The sequence below is a fragment of the Trifolium pratense genome, linkage group LG2, assembly GCF_020283565.1.
Source record: "Trifolium pratense cultivar HEN17-A07 linkage group LG2, ARS_RC_1.1, whole genome shotgun sequence".
Classification (NCBI taxonomy): domain Eukaryota; kingdom Viridiplantae; phylum Streptophyta; class Magnoliopsida; order Fabales; family Fabaceae; genus Trifolium; species Trifolium pratense.
The window spans coordinates 72,472,134-72,486,944 of record NC_060060.1 but is presented as its reverse complement, the minus strand read 5'-3'; the positions used below and the strand labels follow the sequence as shown (position 1 = coordinate 72,486,944).

The window sequence follows — 14,811 nt, the reverse complement described above, 5'->3', positions numbered from 1 at the left end:
GGCGGATCACTTCAACCCACCAAACTCGCGGATCACTTCAACATCAGAAGCAGTCTTCTCCATCCCACATTTTCAACCCACCAAACCCGCGGACACTTCAAACCGACCCGGTTCGGTTTTTGGCACCGGTTTTTGGCGGTTTGGGCTGGATTTCCGGGTTTTGTCCACCCCTACCTGCACCAACAAATGATCCATTTCTAAAAGTTTGATTGCTTTGGCTACTCAAATTGACACCAATTTAAGTGTCCAGAATAACACCAAGCTCACAACACAACTAAGAAGAAGAAGAGATTCACAATTTTTTTAAGCGGAAACAAGAAGGCAATTGAGACACCAAGAGTAATTCAAACTTCAAAGTTTTTATTTTATTTTCTATAATAATAGTTTAAAGTTGTCAAACAAAATGGTGGTTAGACTAATCCAAAAACTAAAGGGAGTGTGAGTGAGTGAAAATTTAACATAGCTCAAGAAAGATCAATACAATTTACCCTTGAAACTATCTATCATAAAATTGTACACGCGCTTGGATGAAGTTAAAATGTTACTTCAAAGTTAGATATTTAGTAAGGTATTTTTTTTTTAAACTCAATATATCTGGCCTAAACACTGACTAATCCGAAAGACTTCAATCTCACCTTCCATTAGCAGGAGGTCAAGCTTTGCGCTGTATGGACTGACCCAACACAAAAAGTGGTACCAAAAGGATTCAAATCCAAGATCTTGACAGGAACACATTCCATGTCTCAAGCTTTAACCATCATCACACCGACTGATGCGGGTTTATATAGTAAGGTTTATTAAAGCCTTGTTTGTATATGACTAAAGACTAGTACTATTTTGCTCAAAGTGGCATTTCTGTGTAGATATCCTTTAAGTTGAATTCAATTGCTATTGTTCTGGACTGGGCCAAGGGCCGGCCCAATCTCTTCTGCCCGACATTTGGGGCACAGCCCAATAAGGGGAGACTTACCCGACACGTCAGCCAATGACGTGTCCTGCTCGACTTAACGGATTAGCACCACGTTAACCACGTGCTCATACATCCGCGCATGTTGATCCACTCCTATGTAGCTTAACAGCTAAGCAGCACGTTTAACACGTGCTCCTTTATCCAACCACAGCTGTCACGGAGCTTATCCCTTACCCGCGAATAGCGGAACGGCTCCAACCAAGATAGAGGCAAATAACGGCCTTCCCCTACGATACAGGGACTATCTTGGCAGTTGAGTCTATTGGGCCGGTTATCCCGGCCCAATAGGCCAACCTTTGGCCCAGCGCTGGGGCCATTATATAAGCTCTCCTAGACAGGAGAGCCAGGTATTCTGAATCATTCTGTACCTTACTTTCTCTCTCTTCTTTTGTATCTCTTGTTCTCTTGCTGACTTAGGCATCGGAGCACCTGCAGGTACAAACCCCCCCTTCGGTGTGAAAGCTTGCTCAACGGACCGGCCTCAACCTTTCTGATCATCAGGTTAGATCAGTGGCGCCGTCTGTGGGGACTGAGTTCTTCCCCTTCTTTTGTCTTCAATCAAGACTCTAAAGATCAAAACCGATTCCGTTTCAACAAACAACTTCATTATGGCTAGTTCATCACAGCAACTCAACACCAATACCGGCGACGAGAACGTGCTCAACGTTCCACCCTCTCCGCCGCCGCAACATAACACCGTTCTGTCACCGGTGCGGGACGATACCACCGTAGCACGCGGCCAGAAACCGATTCCCGCGACGGACGGGAAACCTCGATCTCGTCCGATGAAGAAGACGTCGAGGTCCTAACCGATCGTCGAATAGGCAAACGCCCGCAGTTGAAGCAAGAAACTCCGGCAAACAACGCTGGACAACCCGCCACCTTGGCCAATTCCGAGATCACGGCCTTGATCGCTGCTCTGAAACAAACAACGGAAGGACAAAAACCAGTGTACTTTACGAGCAAGGCTCTCCAGGGGCCCGAACTCAGATATACTCAAATCGAGAAGGTGGCCCTCGCCTTGATCAACGCAGCAAGAAGACTACGTCACTACTTCCTAGCACACACAATCGTAGTCCGAACCGACCAACCCATCAAATCGTTGCTTGGTCGGCCAGATATGACGGGCATGATGCTCAAATAGTCCCTCGAGCTTTCCGAATTCGACATTCGTTACGAAAGCAGGAAAGCGCTAAAATCACAAGTCCTAGCAGACTTTGTGGCCGAAATGACGAGTCCATCCTCCACGACAAGCGAGGCAGACAAATGGACAATATTCGTCGACGGAGCATCGAGCGCCACGGGAGCAGGAGCAGGAATTATCCTGGAAAACGAGAACGGGATCATCATCGAGGTATCCTTAGCACTATCCTTCCCGACATCGAACAACCAGGCAGAATACGAAGCCTTCCTAGCAGGACTACGGTTGGCCGAGGACATGGAGGCAAAAGAAATTAAAATCTTCACAGATTCACAACTTGTTGCCTCACAGGTATTAGGGGAATATCAAGCCAAGAATGATAACCTCTCCGAGTATCTAGCATTAGTGAAGGAAAAAATCACTAAGTTCGAGTCCGTGGAGGTGCAACACGTTCCACACGAGCATAACAAACGGGCAGATATCCTGTCCAAACTGGCGAGCACAAAAAAGAAAGGCAGAAATAAATCCGTCATTCAGGAAATACTCCCTCGACCAAGCATCGAGAAGACGACCAACGTCCTCGACATAAATGTCATCGGCGACAAAAACTGCTGGATGACCCCCGTTTATAACTTCCTCGCGAATGGAACCCTCCCCGACGATCAGAAAGAAGCAACCATAATTAGACGTCGAGCATGCGCATATGTCATCCTCGACGGAAAGTTATACAGACGAGGGTTCTCAATCCCGCTCTTAAAATGCGTCGACGAGGAAACAGTCGACTACATCCTGCGCGAGGTACACGAGGGGATCAACGCCCAGCACCTGGGAGGAAGATCGCTGGCCAGGAAAGCTCTCCGAGCAGGATACTACTGGCCCACCATGCAGCAAGACGCTAAGGACCATGTGAAAAAATAAGACAAATGTCAACGACATTGGGACATGCACCTGGCTCCTCCCCACGAACTCAAATCGTTGTCGTCACCATGGCCCTTCGCTTGGTGGGGCATGGACATACTTGGCCCCTTCACAAAGGGACTTCACCAAAATAAATTTCTAATAGTCGCCGTGGACTACTTCACCAAGTGGGTAGAGGCAGAACCCCTCTCCGACATAACGTCGTTCAGGATACTCCGTTTCTTCAAACGCGACGTACTCTGCCGATTTGGGATACCACAAGCCGTCGTCACGGACAACGGGACACAATTCACGGACAAAGGATTCCAAGACTTCCTCGCTGCCCTGGGGACCAAGCAACATTTCACTTCCGTGGAACATCCCCAAACTAACGGGCAAGCCGAGGCCGCCAACAGAGTAATCCTGCGCGGCCTACGACGAAGATTGGACCAAAATAAAAAGAAATGGGTCGAGGAGATCGAAAGCGTCCTTTGGGCCTATCGCACAACACCACACTCCACAACCGGGGAGACTCCATTTCGAATGGTATATGGAACAGAAGCAGTCATCCCTGTGGAGGTGGGCGAGCCATCTCGCCGAACCGAGCAACCGCTCGAAGAGGAAATGAACGACGAAGCTCTCCGTGAAGAGCTTGATCTCCTCGAAGAGATCCGTACGGGGGCATCCCTTCGGGAAGCCACCCTTAAACAAAAGATAGCTGCCCGACTTGACATCAAGGTCATCAAAAGAGAATTTGAAGTGGGCAGCCTCGTCTTAAGACGAAATGCTAAGGACTCCCAGGATGGTAAACTGGCGGCCAACTGGGAAGGACCATATCGCGTCATTGACAAAACAGAAAATGACGCATATTATCTCGAGGATCTTCGAGGAAAGAAACTTCCTCGACCTTGGAACGCCCAAAAATTAAAACAATATTATAGCTAAGTTATTGCCAAAATAAAAAACACTTCTAAAAGGCTGCTCGGATCCTCTAGCAACGAGCCCGACACCTCAACAACGGAAAGCACGCGGGCACACGTGCTCAATCCAATAATTGAAAAGGAGATACTCTGGCTCAGAAAGGGCAGAGCGTCTCCCCGACGAGGATGACCTTTGAGACAAGCTCCTCATCTTCGTGCCAAGGCTTAACGCACAGCTCGCGATGGGAAGTTCAAGCCGCGGGGGCGGGCACAACAACGTGTCGGCGTCCGTATTAGCCTCAGAAACAACTCTAGGCGCTTAGACAGTTCCCTAAACTGTCCAAGTTAAATCCGAGGACGACCTCCTCAACGAAACGCGCTCGAAAGTAAAAACTTGCAAATAAAGAAAATGGTTTTGTCGAGCAGGCATACAACAATGTCGAGCAAGTACACAAACACCAAAACCAAAAATTTGTTAAGAGAAAAACGAGCAAGCATAAAGACATGCATAACACATTTCGAACAGGCATAACTTAGCAAAAACAAAAAGCAATAATTTAAACATACACACGAGTGGAATGAAATAAACGAGCAGGATTAATAAAACGGGCACTGTCATAAAATACCGGGCACAAAAACTCACTTGTTCGGATATTACAAAAACCGGGCACGCAGGCCCCCAAAAAATTGTTATAAAACGACAAATAAAAACTACAAGTTCATGGCGCGCAGGCCCAAATCATTCGTCGAGGAGGGCTAATGGCTTTCGTCGTGTCCTTCCTTATCCCCATCAGGATTTTTCTCCTTCTCGACAGCCTCCTCCTCAGCATCCTCCTCCCCGTCATCATCATCGTTCTCCTCTTCCTCATCCTCCTCCTCTGCCAAAGCCATCTGTTTGTACTTCTCCGGATTCACGATCTGGCCTTTCTCAACCCTTTTGAGCTTGTGAATCCCCTCGGTGACCAGGCCACGTTCGGAGTTCACAACTTTCAGTTGGGCCACAGCATTCTTCCAACCAAAGACCATGCTCACCAGCATTTGACCCCCAAGTCTCCTGACCTCCTTCACGAGGTCTCCTCGAGTAGCGAACTTGAGGGTGTCCTTGGTTTCATCCTCAAGAGGGGCGCACTTGGCTTGCAACATAGCCACTTCTTCCAACAGCTTACTCCTCTGTTTGGCACTGCTGACTTTCAGGTCCTCGAGCACCTTATTCGTCTTTTCCAGCTGCTCAGCAGTATGCCGGGCCTCCTCCATATTCTTAAAATAATTTTCCTGCTTGGTCCTAAGGTCGAGCAGGTCATTTTCCAGCAAATCTATCTCAGCCTCCAACTTCCTGTTTTTGGCGGCCAACTTCTTTGCTTCATGAGTCGGGCCACCCTCATTCAAAACAAGCGCCGTCTCCGCCAACCTAATAACCGCAGAGGTTTAGTTGCTGTTGACGAGCAGCTGCAGAGGTGCCCAACAAGATCCCTCTCTGAAACAGGCACTAGGGGAGGATTATTCTCGAAGAAACTCCCATTAGTCAGACAGGCGGGGAGAACAAACCCGCCATCCCCTCTACCTCTTTGTTCGGCTACCCGGGGCCACCTTAGAGCTCACGACCGGGGAAGACTGGCTCGGACTTCCAGACAAAGTTTCCTCCTGAATCATTGTGCTGCTCGACCCAACCTTGGCCCTCTTAGTCTTCTTCTTCAGCTTATCACCCTTGTGCTCGGCAGCCAGCTTAAAGAGGTCTGATGCAAGGTCGGCCATGTTATCTGCAACAAAGCATTAAATGGTCAGTATCACGAGGAACAATAACATAACAACAAAATTTTGAACAAGTGTAATACGAGCAGGAAAATTAAGCAAATACCAAGCAAAAGATTCGCCTCCTCGACATTCCTACACGCGAGCAAGGCCTTGGTATTTACAAACCGAGGCTCGACCCTAGGCCTGCCCTTCCTGTCGAGGGCAACAGCACCCGACGCGACAGTAAAAGTACAAGGTTTGAAGCCCTTGACATAAGTCTTGAGCTTCAAGAACCCTGCCTGTTCCTCCGGGGACAGATCCACAGCAGCAGTCAAATATTCCTCCGTCCTCATTTCGAAATGTTCGGACGACCAAGCTAAAGGAAACCGGGGTACCCGTTCAGTCATGGGCACCCCTTGTTCGTCGAGTCGAGGAGACCCATCCTCCTGAAGCAACTCTTTATCCATATAAAGAGAATCCCGGGCAGCTTGCGTCACTGGTTTGACGACATAATACCTCTCCTTAAACCCCCGAGCAGACTCCACGAACATCTTAAAAATCTTCGCCGAGGCATGTTTTAAAGACACCCAACCCTGCCTCTCCCCGACTATTTGCTTCTGGATCTTGAAAATGTGGAAGAATAGGGGAACGATGGCCTCGACATCTAAGTACCGGCAAAGAATAGGATATGCCCGGATAAACGCCATCGAATTGGGGTGGAGCTGTGAGGGAGCCACCTTCAACCGCCCAAAAACTTCACACTCAAAATTGCTGAAGGGCAACTTAAAGCCCAATTCTTTAAAGGCCAGCTCACATATAGTGAATCCATCCTCGGAGAATGTCGAGCAGATCCGTTTCCCTTCCTCGGGCAAATGAGTTTCCCAATTCACTGGCCCATTCCTAACGTCCTCAACGATGGTGTAAAGTCGAGGATCTTCAGCTGTGAGCGTCGAAGCAATGCCCCTCGGCTCGGGCGCGACCCAGTCTAGCGCTGGATCCGTTATGATGTCGACCAACTTATGCTTGGAAGCCGCTTGGCTCCCCATAATCTCCTTTGTGTCTGACATTTCGAACACCTGAAAAGCAGCGAAAATAAAGTGAATTCGACAATTATCAAATCCACCCTTTCACCGCAGATCAAGTGAAAGGGCGTAGGATAGGGCGAGGACGCTGTCCCCGACCAAAAGCCTTTATCAAAATGGCAAAACAGAAACACGAACAGAGGAGACAAGGAGAACTATTTAGCAAAGCCAAAAAACGGGGAAAAGGTCCCCGACACAGGCTAGCAACATTGCTCGACGCCCAGAAGCAAACGTAGTTTTGCATAAAATCTAAAGTTAAAAACGGGGAGAAGCTCCCCGACATAGAGTTTTTACAAACTCATCTATCTACACATTTCTCAAGGAAATAACGGGGAGAAAGGTCCCCGACACAGAGTTTCTACAAACTCATTTTCTCAAAGAAAAGCAGGGAAAAGGTCCCCGACATTCATACAACTCATTTTTCACTCGCGAAGGCGAAAATGGGGAGAAGATCCCCGACACAAGGTTCAACTAACCTAGCTTTTTGCTACAATAAACGGGGAGAAATAACGATTCGATTCTCCCCGACGAAAAACTCATAGAATTCCAGAAATCTATGAATGTTCTTCGCGAAAACCCAGGTGTTCATCACCATCTTCATCACATTCATCCTCGTATTCATCATTTTTCCAGAACTTCATGGTGTTCTTCGCAGAACCCAGAAATTCAAGCTATAACGCTTGAAAAACCACCACAAAACACCAACACACAGTGGTAAGGGGCGAGTCAAAGCCCAAATAATCCCTAAAACTAAACACGTTTGAAAGTAGAGAACCAAGGGGATCTAAGCAACATGCAAATCAAACACTAGTTGGTCACAACAAATAGCACAAAGTGGATGAAAAGAACGTATTCCACGAAATGATAATCGCCAACACTCAAGCAATGGAAAATGGGTACAAAATAAACCCAAAATGAGAATAAAGCTAAGCAGGAATCTATTACAAACACAAACATGCCTCAAACGAAATCAAGGTAAATAGCAAGTAAAGAACTTTGATGTACCTTTGAGGAAATGGAAAGTTGAAGCTTGAATAGCAGCAGCAGCAAAACAAACTCGAAACTTTGGTGGTGAAAAGGAAATAGCAACAGCAGCAACAAACGGCAGAGAAGAAGGAGAAAAGTGAAAATGACCCTTCCTTCTCATACTTATAGGCTCAACAAGTAGGTGCACCCTACTTCGCGAGGCAATGCGTTCCATCGCACCACAACCATTGATCCAATCCTACGGCTCTGATTAAAAGCCATCAAATGGCTAAGATTCCATCTTGTCAAAAACCAAAGGTCGCGATGGATCCAACGATTAATAAACCTCCTCGTAAAACGAGGTATTTGGCACCTGTTTCCAAATCAATCATCACGCCTCTTCATAGCCCACACACGTGGCGCTATCTGACGAAATGATTAGTCTTTTCACATCCCGTCGAACAGACAACGCGTCTCTCGAGGGATTCATCGCTATCCCCAACGTAATTATATCCCCGACGTTGCGGACAAGCGCGAATTACGGGCAAGTAGGACAAACATCTAAATAAATGCGCCCGCAAAAACAGGCAGCATCAATAAGATGCAATTAATGCAACATCTCCTCGACATCTAGTCGAGGAACTAAAAAGCCAATGACTTTCAAAGGCAAAAATCTCTTCCCCGCGAGTTCCTCCACGAACATCGTGGCGCACGCTACGAGCTAAGGAAAACTTCCTTCTTGGGAAATTCTCCTCGTCATGCCACAAAGGAATTTACGAGCAACATATATACCCTCCTCGTGAAAACGAGCAACAATCATAATCAATGAATTATGAACTCCTCCTAGGATTGACGGGGAAAACAACTCCTCGACATACGGGCATGGACCTTAAGTCATTACTCCTATGACTAGGAGCAACGACTTGGGGGGCTCCTGTTCTGGACTGGGCCAAGGGCTGGCCCAATCCCTTCTGCCCGACATTTGAGGCACAGCCCAATAAGGGGAGACTTACCCGACACGTCAGCCAATGACGTGTCCTGCTCGACTTAACGGATTAGCACCACGTTAACCACGTGCTCATACATCCGCGCATGTTGATCCACTCCTATGTAGCTTAACAGCTAAGCAGCACGTTTAACACGTGCTCCTTTATCCAACCACAGCTGTCACGGAGCTTATCCCTTACCCGCGAATAGCGGAACGGCTCCAACCAAGATAGAGGCAAATAACGGCCTTCCCCTACGATACAGGGACTATCTTGGCAGTTGAGTCTATTGGGCCGATTATCCCGGCCCAATAGGCCAACCTTTGGCCCAGCACTGGGGGCACTATATAAGCTCTCCTAGACAGGAGAGCCAGGTATTCTGAATCATTTTATACCTTACTTTCTCTCTCTTCTTTTGCATCTCTTGTTCTCTTGCTGACTTAGGCATCGGAGCACCTGCAGGTACAAACCCCCCCTTCGGTGTGAAAGCTTGCTCAACGGACCGGCCTCAACCTTTCTGATCATCAGATTAGATCAGCTATAATTAAAAAATGTCTGTGAACACTTAATTGATAGAAACGTAAGCCATATTTGTCCAAAAGATATTCCATAAGAAATATAATTTCAAAATCCCTACATGTTGTAGCACAATATACCACCATCTAGGAAGAAACTATAAAATTTAACACTCTTTGTCCATGTTTTCGGACACAACCAAAACCAGTTTCACTGGAGTTTCACTGGAGGTAATCTAAAAATTGCATGAGAGAGAGTGTTAGAGTTTTCAAAATCGGCTAGCCCGAATGGGCCGACCCGTCAAGCCCGATTTTTTCCAAGGCTCGGGCCTTGAAAATCCTAGCCCGAATTATTTCCGGGCTTTTTAGCCCGTCCCGATAAGAGCCCGAGTAAAATATGGGCTAGCCTGAATGGGCCATGGGCGGCCCGCAAGCCCGAAAAAATTAAAAATAAATATAAATAATTTGTTTTTGATGATTAGAACTTAGTTCGTAATATAAATTATAAAACACCTCCGCTAATTAAGTAGCGGATGAGTAAAAATAAGGCACCCGAGAAACTCGTAGGTAGCGGATAAGTTAAAATAGGGTGCGCGAGAAACTCGTACGTGACGGTTGAGTAAAAATAGGGCGCGCGAGAAACTCGTAAGTACCGGATGAGTAAAAATAGGCGCGCAAGAAACTTATAAGTAACGGATGACTAAAAATAGGGCGCACGAGAAAGTCGTAGGTAGCGGATGAGTAAAAATATGACGCGCAAGAAACTCGTAAGTAGCGGATGAGTAACAATAGGGTGCGCAAGAAACTCGTAGATAGCGGATGAGTAAAACTACGGCGCGCGAGAATTATTATATATATATATATATATATATATATATATATATATATATATATATATATATATATATATATATATATATATATATCGGATGAGTAAAAATAGGACGCGCGAAAATTATTGATCATATTTATAATGTTGAGTTTGAGCACTAAATGTAAAATAAAAAATAAAAAAATAAACCGGGCGGCCCGAAAGCCCGACAACCCGTACCGGGCCGGGCTCGGGCATTAATTTTGGTAGCCTGTTTTTATCCGGGCTTTTTAGCCCGGCCCGATGAAGCCCGAAGCCCGACCGGGCGGGCCCGAATTTGGCCGGGCTGCCCGTTTTGACAGCTCTAGAGAGAGTAACCACTTTTAAATGCCTAGTAGTAAGAGAGCTAGTTCAATTATGTGCATATTGCTACTGATAATTTGCATATTTTCCAAATTTTAATTATCTATACGAACAACTAACTAATCCCCCGCACCATCTGACTTAATTTGTAAAAACATTTAGCATTAAAGAGACTTAAGATTTCTTTACCAAAAGTGAGAAAAGAAAAGTAACTTAAGAATTCTCCTAATGCTAAATATTAAAACAGGTTAAAAAGATGCTCATGCAGCACGTTTTTGCATTGATAATCCATGCTTCAGGTCTCAACATTATTCAAAATACAAAGTGTATAACAACACCTTATTACAGAGCAAAGTGTAACTAACACCATCAAGAAGAAAACCCCATATAAGAGAAAAATACAGTTTCCCTAATTCATCTCACCAGCCAAAGTATTTCCAATAGAAAAAGGTATAGTCGGAAAGTAAAGCAAGGAAGAAGCTTGAAAGGTAAGAAGAAATGTTACCTAAAGTCATAGTTAGGAGCGTGACCAAACAACAGGTCAAGCTGATGGCAGCAAGATGCAAATTGTGAGGAACATCATAGCATTTAATAGATCCTAACAGAGCAATCTTATAGACAAAAGTGTGAGGAACATTCTAACAAGATATTTAAACTATTCCGATATAAAACTACCATACAAGTACTACTTTACAAAGTAGGAACAAAGGTGAAATGAACAAGTAATCAAATCAAATACCAAAACAAATACAACAAAAGAATATGTTTCAATAGACAGCACATAAATTGCAACTGAAAAGAAAAAACAGGCCCAGCCACCCAAAAAAAAAAAAAGGAGCAAGAGCTGCTGAAAACACAGCTCATTGCATTGATGGGGGGAACTAGATTTAACAATTTGAAAAAGAATCTTCGAATCGGTGATGGGGGGAACTAGATTTAACAATTGTGATTCAAGTAAACCTGGAAAATGCATTTTAGATGATGTTTTATCAACATATATTTCAATATGTTTTGGAACTTGCCTGGCCTAATGCTGGATTCTACTATTTGTTATGAACTTCGATTTTATCACATTGTGGTTTTCTTGAAAAGATATTTGGCAGAATTTTAATCGATCTAAATACCACAAATCATAGAGTACAATTTCAAAATAAAAAAATATAAACTCTAAACTGCTAACATATTTATTAAGTGTCTCTAAGAATATTTTGATTAACCTAGATTCACCATGTAAGCATGCATAACATTATTGCAACATTATTTCAATGGTGGATCTGTTGTTAGGTAGCCTTCATGGCACACGACTTGACTTCAGGTGGTCCGGCACCGGGCACCCTTTTCCAGACTCGGGCCCGGAAAATTATATGAGGACTGTTGAAAGGATGAGTATCATCTTTTGCTTGAAAGGTCATGTTATACATACTACCAGCACAAGCACTCCGAGTTGACTTGACAAGGTCAACAAACACAAAATTTGCACCCTAAATAAGAAGTATAATTAATCAGTTTATCAATGAATGCATAAAATAAAATACTGGTAGAGTTTACTAGTTATTGTATTAAACCTGATTCTCAGCATTGTACTTGTCTAAAGCAAGTTTGCAGAGGGGAGCGAGTTCCAGGCGATCATCATCATCTATGTGAAGAGGTCTTGTACCGCCACATAAACGTGCTATTGATGGAGCGCCAATAGCATCGAACACCTGTGTTGCCCAAAATCAAAATAATTAGTGAAAAACACACTCGAGCTATTAGGTCAGTAGTAAGAGTTTAGTCTTATAATCTCAGAGAGATGTTGAATTCCGTCTGGACGATTGTAATATGGTCATTAGTGTCATTGGAATTAATAAAATAAAAAACAAAAAGAAACATAGATGCGTACAGATAGATTACGAGAGCGGTCTCTATAGTGAGCCATGGCGACTTCAATTTCGTCATCTTTTTTCTTCTGAGCCTTATTCCGATACGTAAATTTAGTATAGCCAATATAGAAAGGGAAATCGAGATCGTCATAGATAGATAAATCACTTTCCATTAGTTCTTCATGGCGTATCGACTCCCAAGAGGTTTCTTCTTTTGATTTCATCTTCTTCCTCGGTGGTGGACTTGTTAAGCGTCTCTCTCTCATAAAAAAGAGGGATAAGAAACCTAATAATTTGGAATTCAACGTAAAAAAAAGTCAATGCCGCTTATTAATACGGGAGTTTATATTTATTTTGTAGTAATTTCTATAGGAGCCTCTATTTTTATGCATATTTTAATATTAGAGTAATTAGACTATCAAATGTCAATTGGTTCAGTAGTCATTGGCGCTGAACTTAGTAGGAAGGACGGTTCGATTCCGGCAACTGCATTTGGGAGGAAACTGGAATCACTTGATACCAGAACTCGCCCCGAACTCTGAACTACTAGGGCTAGAGCTGTCAAAAAAGGGTCGGGCTATCGGGCCGACCCATTAGCCCTATCTTTTTACATGGACCGGGCTTCATAAAAAGTGGGTCGAGCCTTATCGAGCCGGACCTTATCGGGTCAGGCTTTTTCATGGGCCGTCATGGACCGGCCCACAGGCTTTTGGGTCGGCCCCTGAAAGAATTAAAAAAATTATTTAAAAAATTTCTATAATCTTTTTATTGTTATATTTTTGTCTTATTTTTATGCATAAACTCATATATAATTTTTTTTGAGTTTAATTGTTGTGCACTGTCGGTGTAATTTTTTTTTACACATACATCCAAAGACATGTTGCCACATCATTTAATGAATGTGACACATCATGTGTTTTTAATTATCATACATGATGTGTCGGTATATTATTGGACGCATGTGCAAAATAACTTTACACCGACGGTGCATATAAATTAAATTCATTTTTTTTATTACTTTTGTTGTTTTATTGTTATTCTTTGTGTCTTGTTACTATCTATAATCTGTTTTATTCCTATTTTTAAGCATATCATCTTTTTATATTTTTTTTTAATATTTTTTTTGTAAAATTACAACGAAGGATATAAAACTTTGAATATGGTTATTTTAAGCCTATCATCTTTTTATTGTATTTATTTTATATTCTTTCTATATATTTTTTTTTACTTAAATTATAATCGATGAATGAAAGATATAAAACTTGGAATTTTTTTTGTAGTAATAATAATATTATGACAAAAAACTTATTGGATTAGAATGAGATTATTTGTTAGAGATTTGTTTGTTTGTTTGATGAGGATAAAGAGGAAGATATTGTTGTTTGGGAGATTATGTGAGAAAATATAGGGATACGAATTATCTTCTTGAAGACTTAGATGAGAAATATAACATAAATTTAGTAGAATGTTTTTTTTTTCAAAAAAAAAAACTATGAAAATTAGTGGGCTGGTCTATCGGGTCATGTTGGATTTTGCTTATCGGGCCGAGCTAATTGGGTCGGGCCATGAAGTTAATAGGCTGGGTTGGGTCGGCCCCTTTATTTGACCAGGCCCCTCCAGGCCGGACCGGGCCGGCCCCTTTGACGGCTCTAACTAGGGCCCCTTCGCCTAGGAACTAGAGGGTGAAAACCAAAAAATAAAAAAATAATAATAAAATACTAGACTTGTATTTTTATTTATTTATTTTTTACTCATAATACTTATATTTTTAAAAATAGGAAGAAAAAAAACAATAAAAAATTATAGAAAATTAATTCAATAAAAAAAAATTATATAAAGAATATAGAAAGAAAAAAAAACCGCATAAAAAATAGGAATATATAAAAAAACAACACTCTATAAAAAAACATAAACAATACTTTTCATAAAAAAAAGAGAAACATAAACAATTTTTTTTTATAAAGAAACATAATCAATATTACTACTAAATATTAATAATAATATAATAAAGTTAATTAGTATTAAACTTACTATATTACCCTAAATATTTCTAATAAAATTTCTAATTTTTATTAAAAATATACACGGGACCATTATTTGTCACTGAAACATCAAAAATTGAATAAATAAGTTTACAAGAAATACTAATTAACACAATAATTCCACTTATATTTTAATAATATTATATAACAAATTTTTAAATATTTAATTTCAAATAAATTTTCTACATTATTATAGTGACAAACTCAAATATCGATAAAAGTCTATAGGCTCGTGCGAATGCACGGGTCTCTAAACTAATTTTTACTTATGTATTAGTACATAGGCCTATTTATTATTATTTTTTTAATGTTATTTATACGGGGCTTTTTTTTTAGGATATTTATGTGCTCAATTAAATAAGTTACATTGGGTTAATTTTTGCATGTTATTTTTATTTCATATTTATTTTACCATGTAATAGTAGAGGATTTTTTTTTAATATACCAACATTGGATTCATGTTTGACCTCATTTAATTTTGCTTTAGAAATCTTTTACGATGTGAACTCTTGGGAAGATCAACCT

General features: G+C 42.2%; 1 protein-coding gene across 1 annotated transcript; it reads right to left on the bottom strand.

The window, feature by feature from the left end:
• Positions 1-11,162: 11,162 nt before the first annotated feature.
• LOC123909584 lies at positions 11,163-12,520 on the bottom strand. Its single transcript, XM_045960451.1, has 3 exons — positions 12,265-12,520; positions 11,948-12,085; positions 11,163-11,863 (listed from the first exon to the last, which is right to left on the bottom strand). Exons 1-3 carry the CDS (start codon positions 12,508-12,510, stop codon positions 11,663-11,665), a joined length of 585 nt encoding a protein of 194 aa, XP_045816407.1. The 5' UTR covers positions 12,511-12,520; the 3' UTR covers positions 11,163-11,662.
• Positions 12,521-14,811: the final 2,291 nt, after the last annotated feature.

Coding starts and splice junctions, on each gene's coding strand:
- LOC123909584 (XM_045960451.1), bottom strand. CDS start 12,510: ATGAGAGAGAGACGCTTAACAAGTCCACCACCGAGGAAGAAGATGAAA. Junction 12,086..12,264: donor ACCGCTCTCGTAATCTATCT/GTACGCATCTAT, acceptor TGGGCAACACAG/GTGTTCGATGCTATTGGCGC. Junction 11,864..11,947: donor AGTACAATGCTGAGAATCAG/GTTTAATACAAT, acceptor CTTCTTATTTAG/GGTGCAAATTTTGTGTTTGT.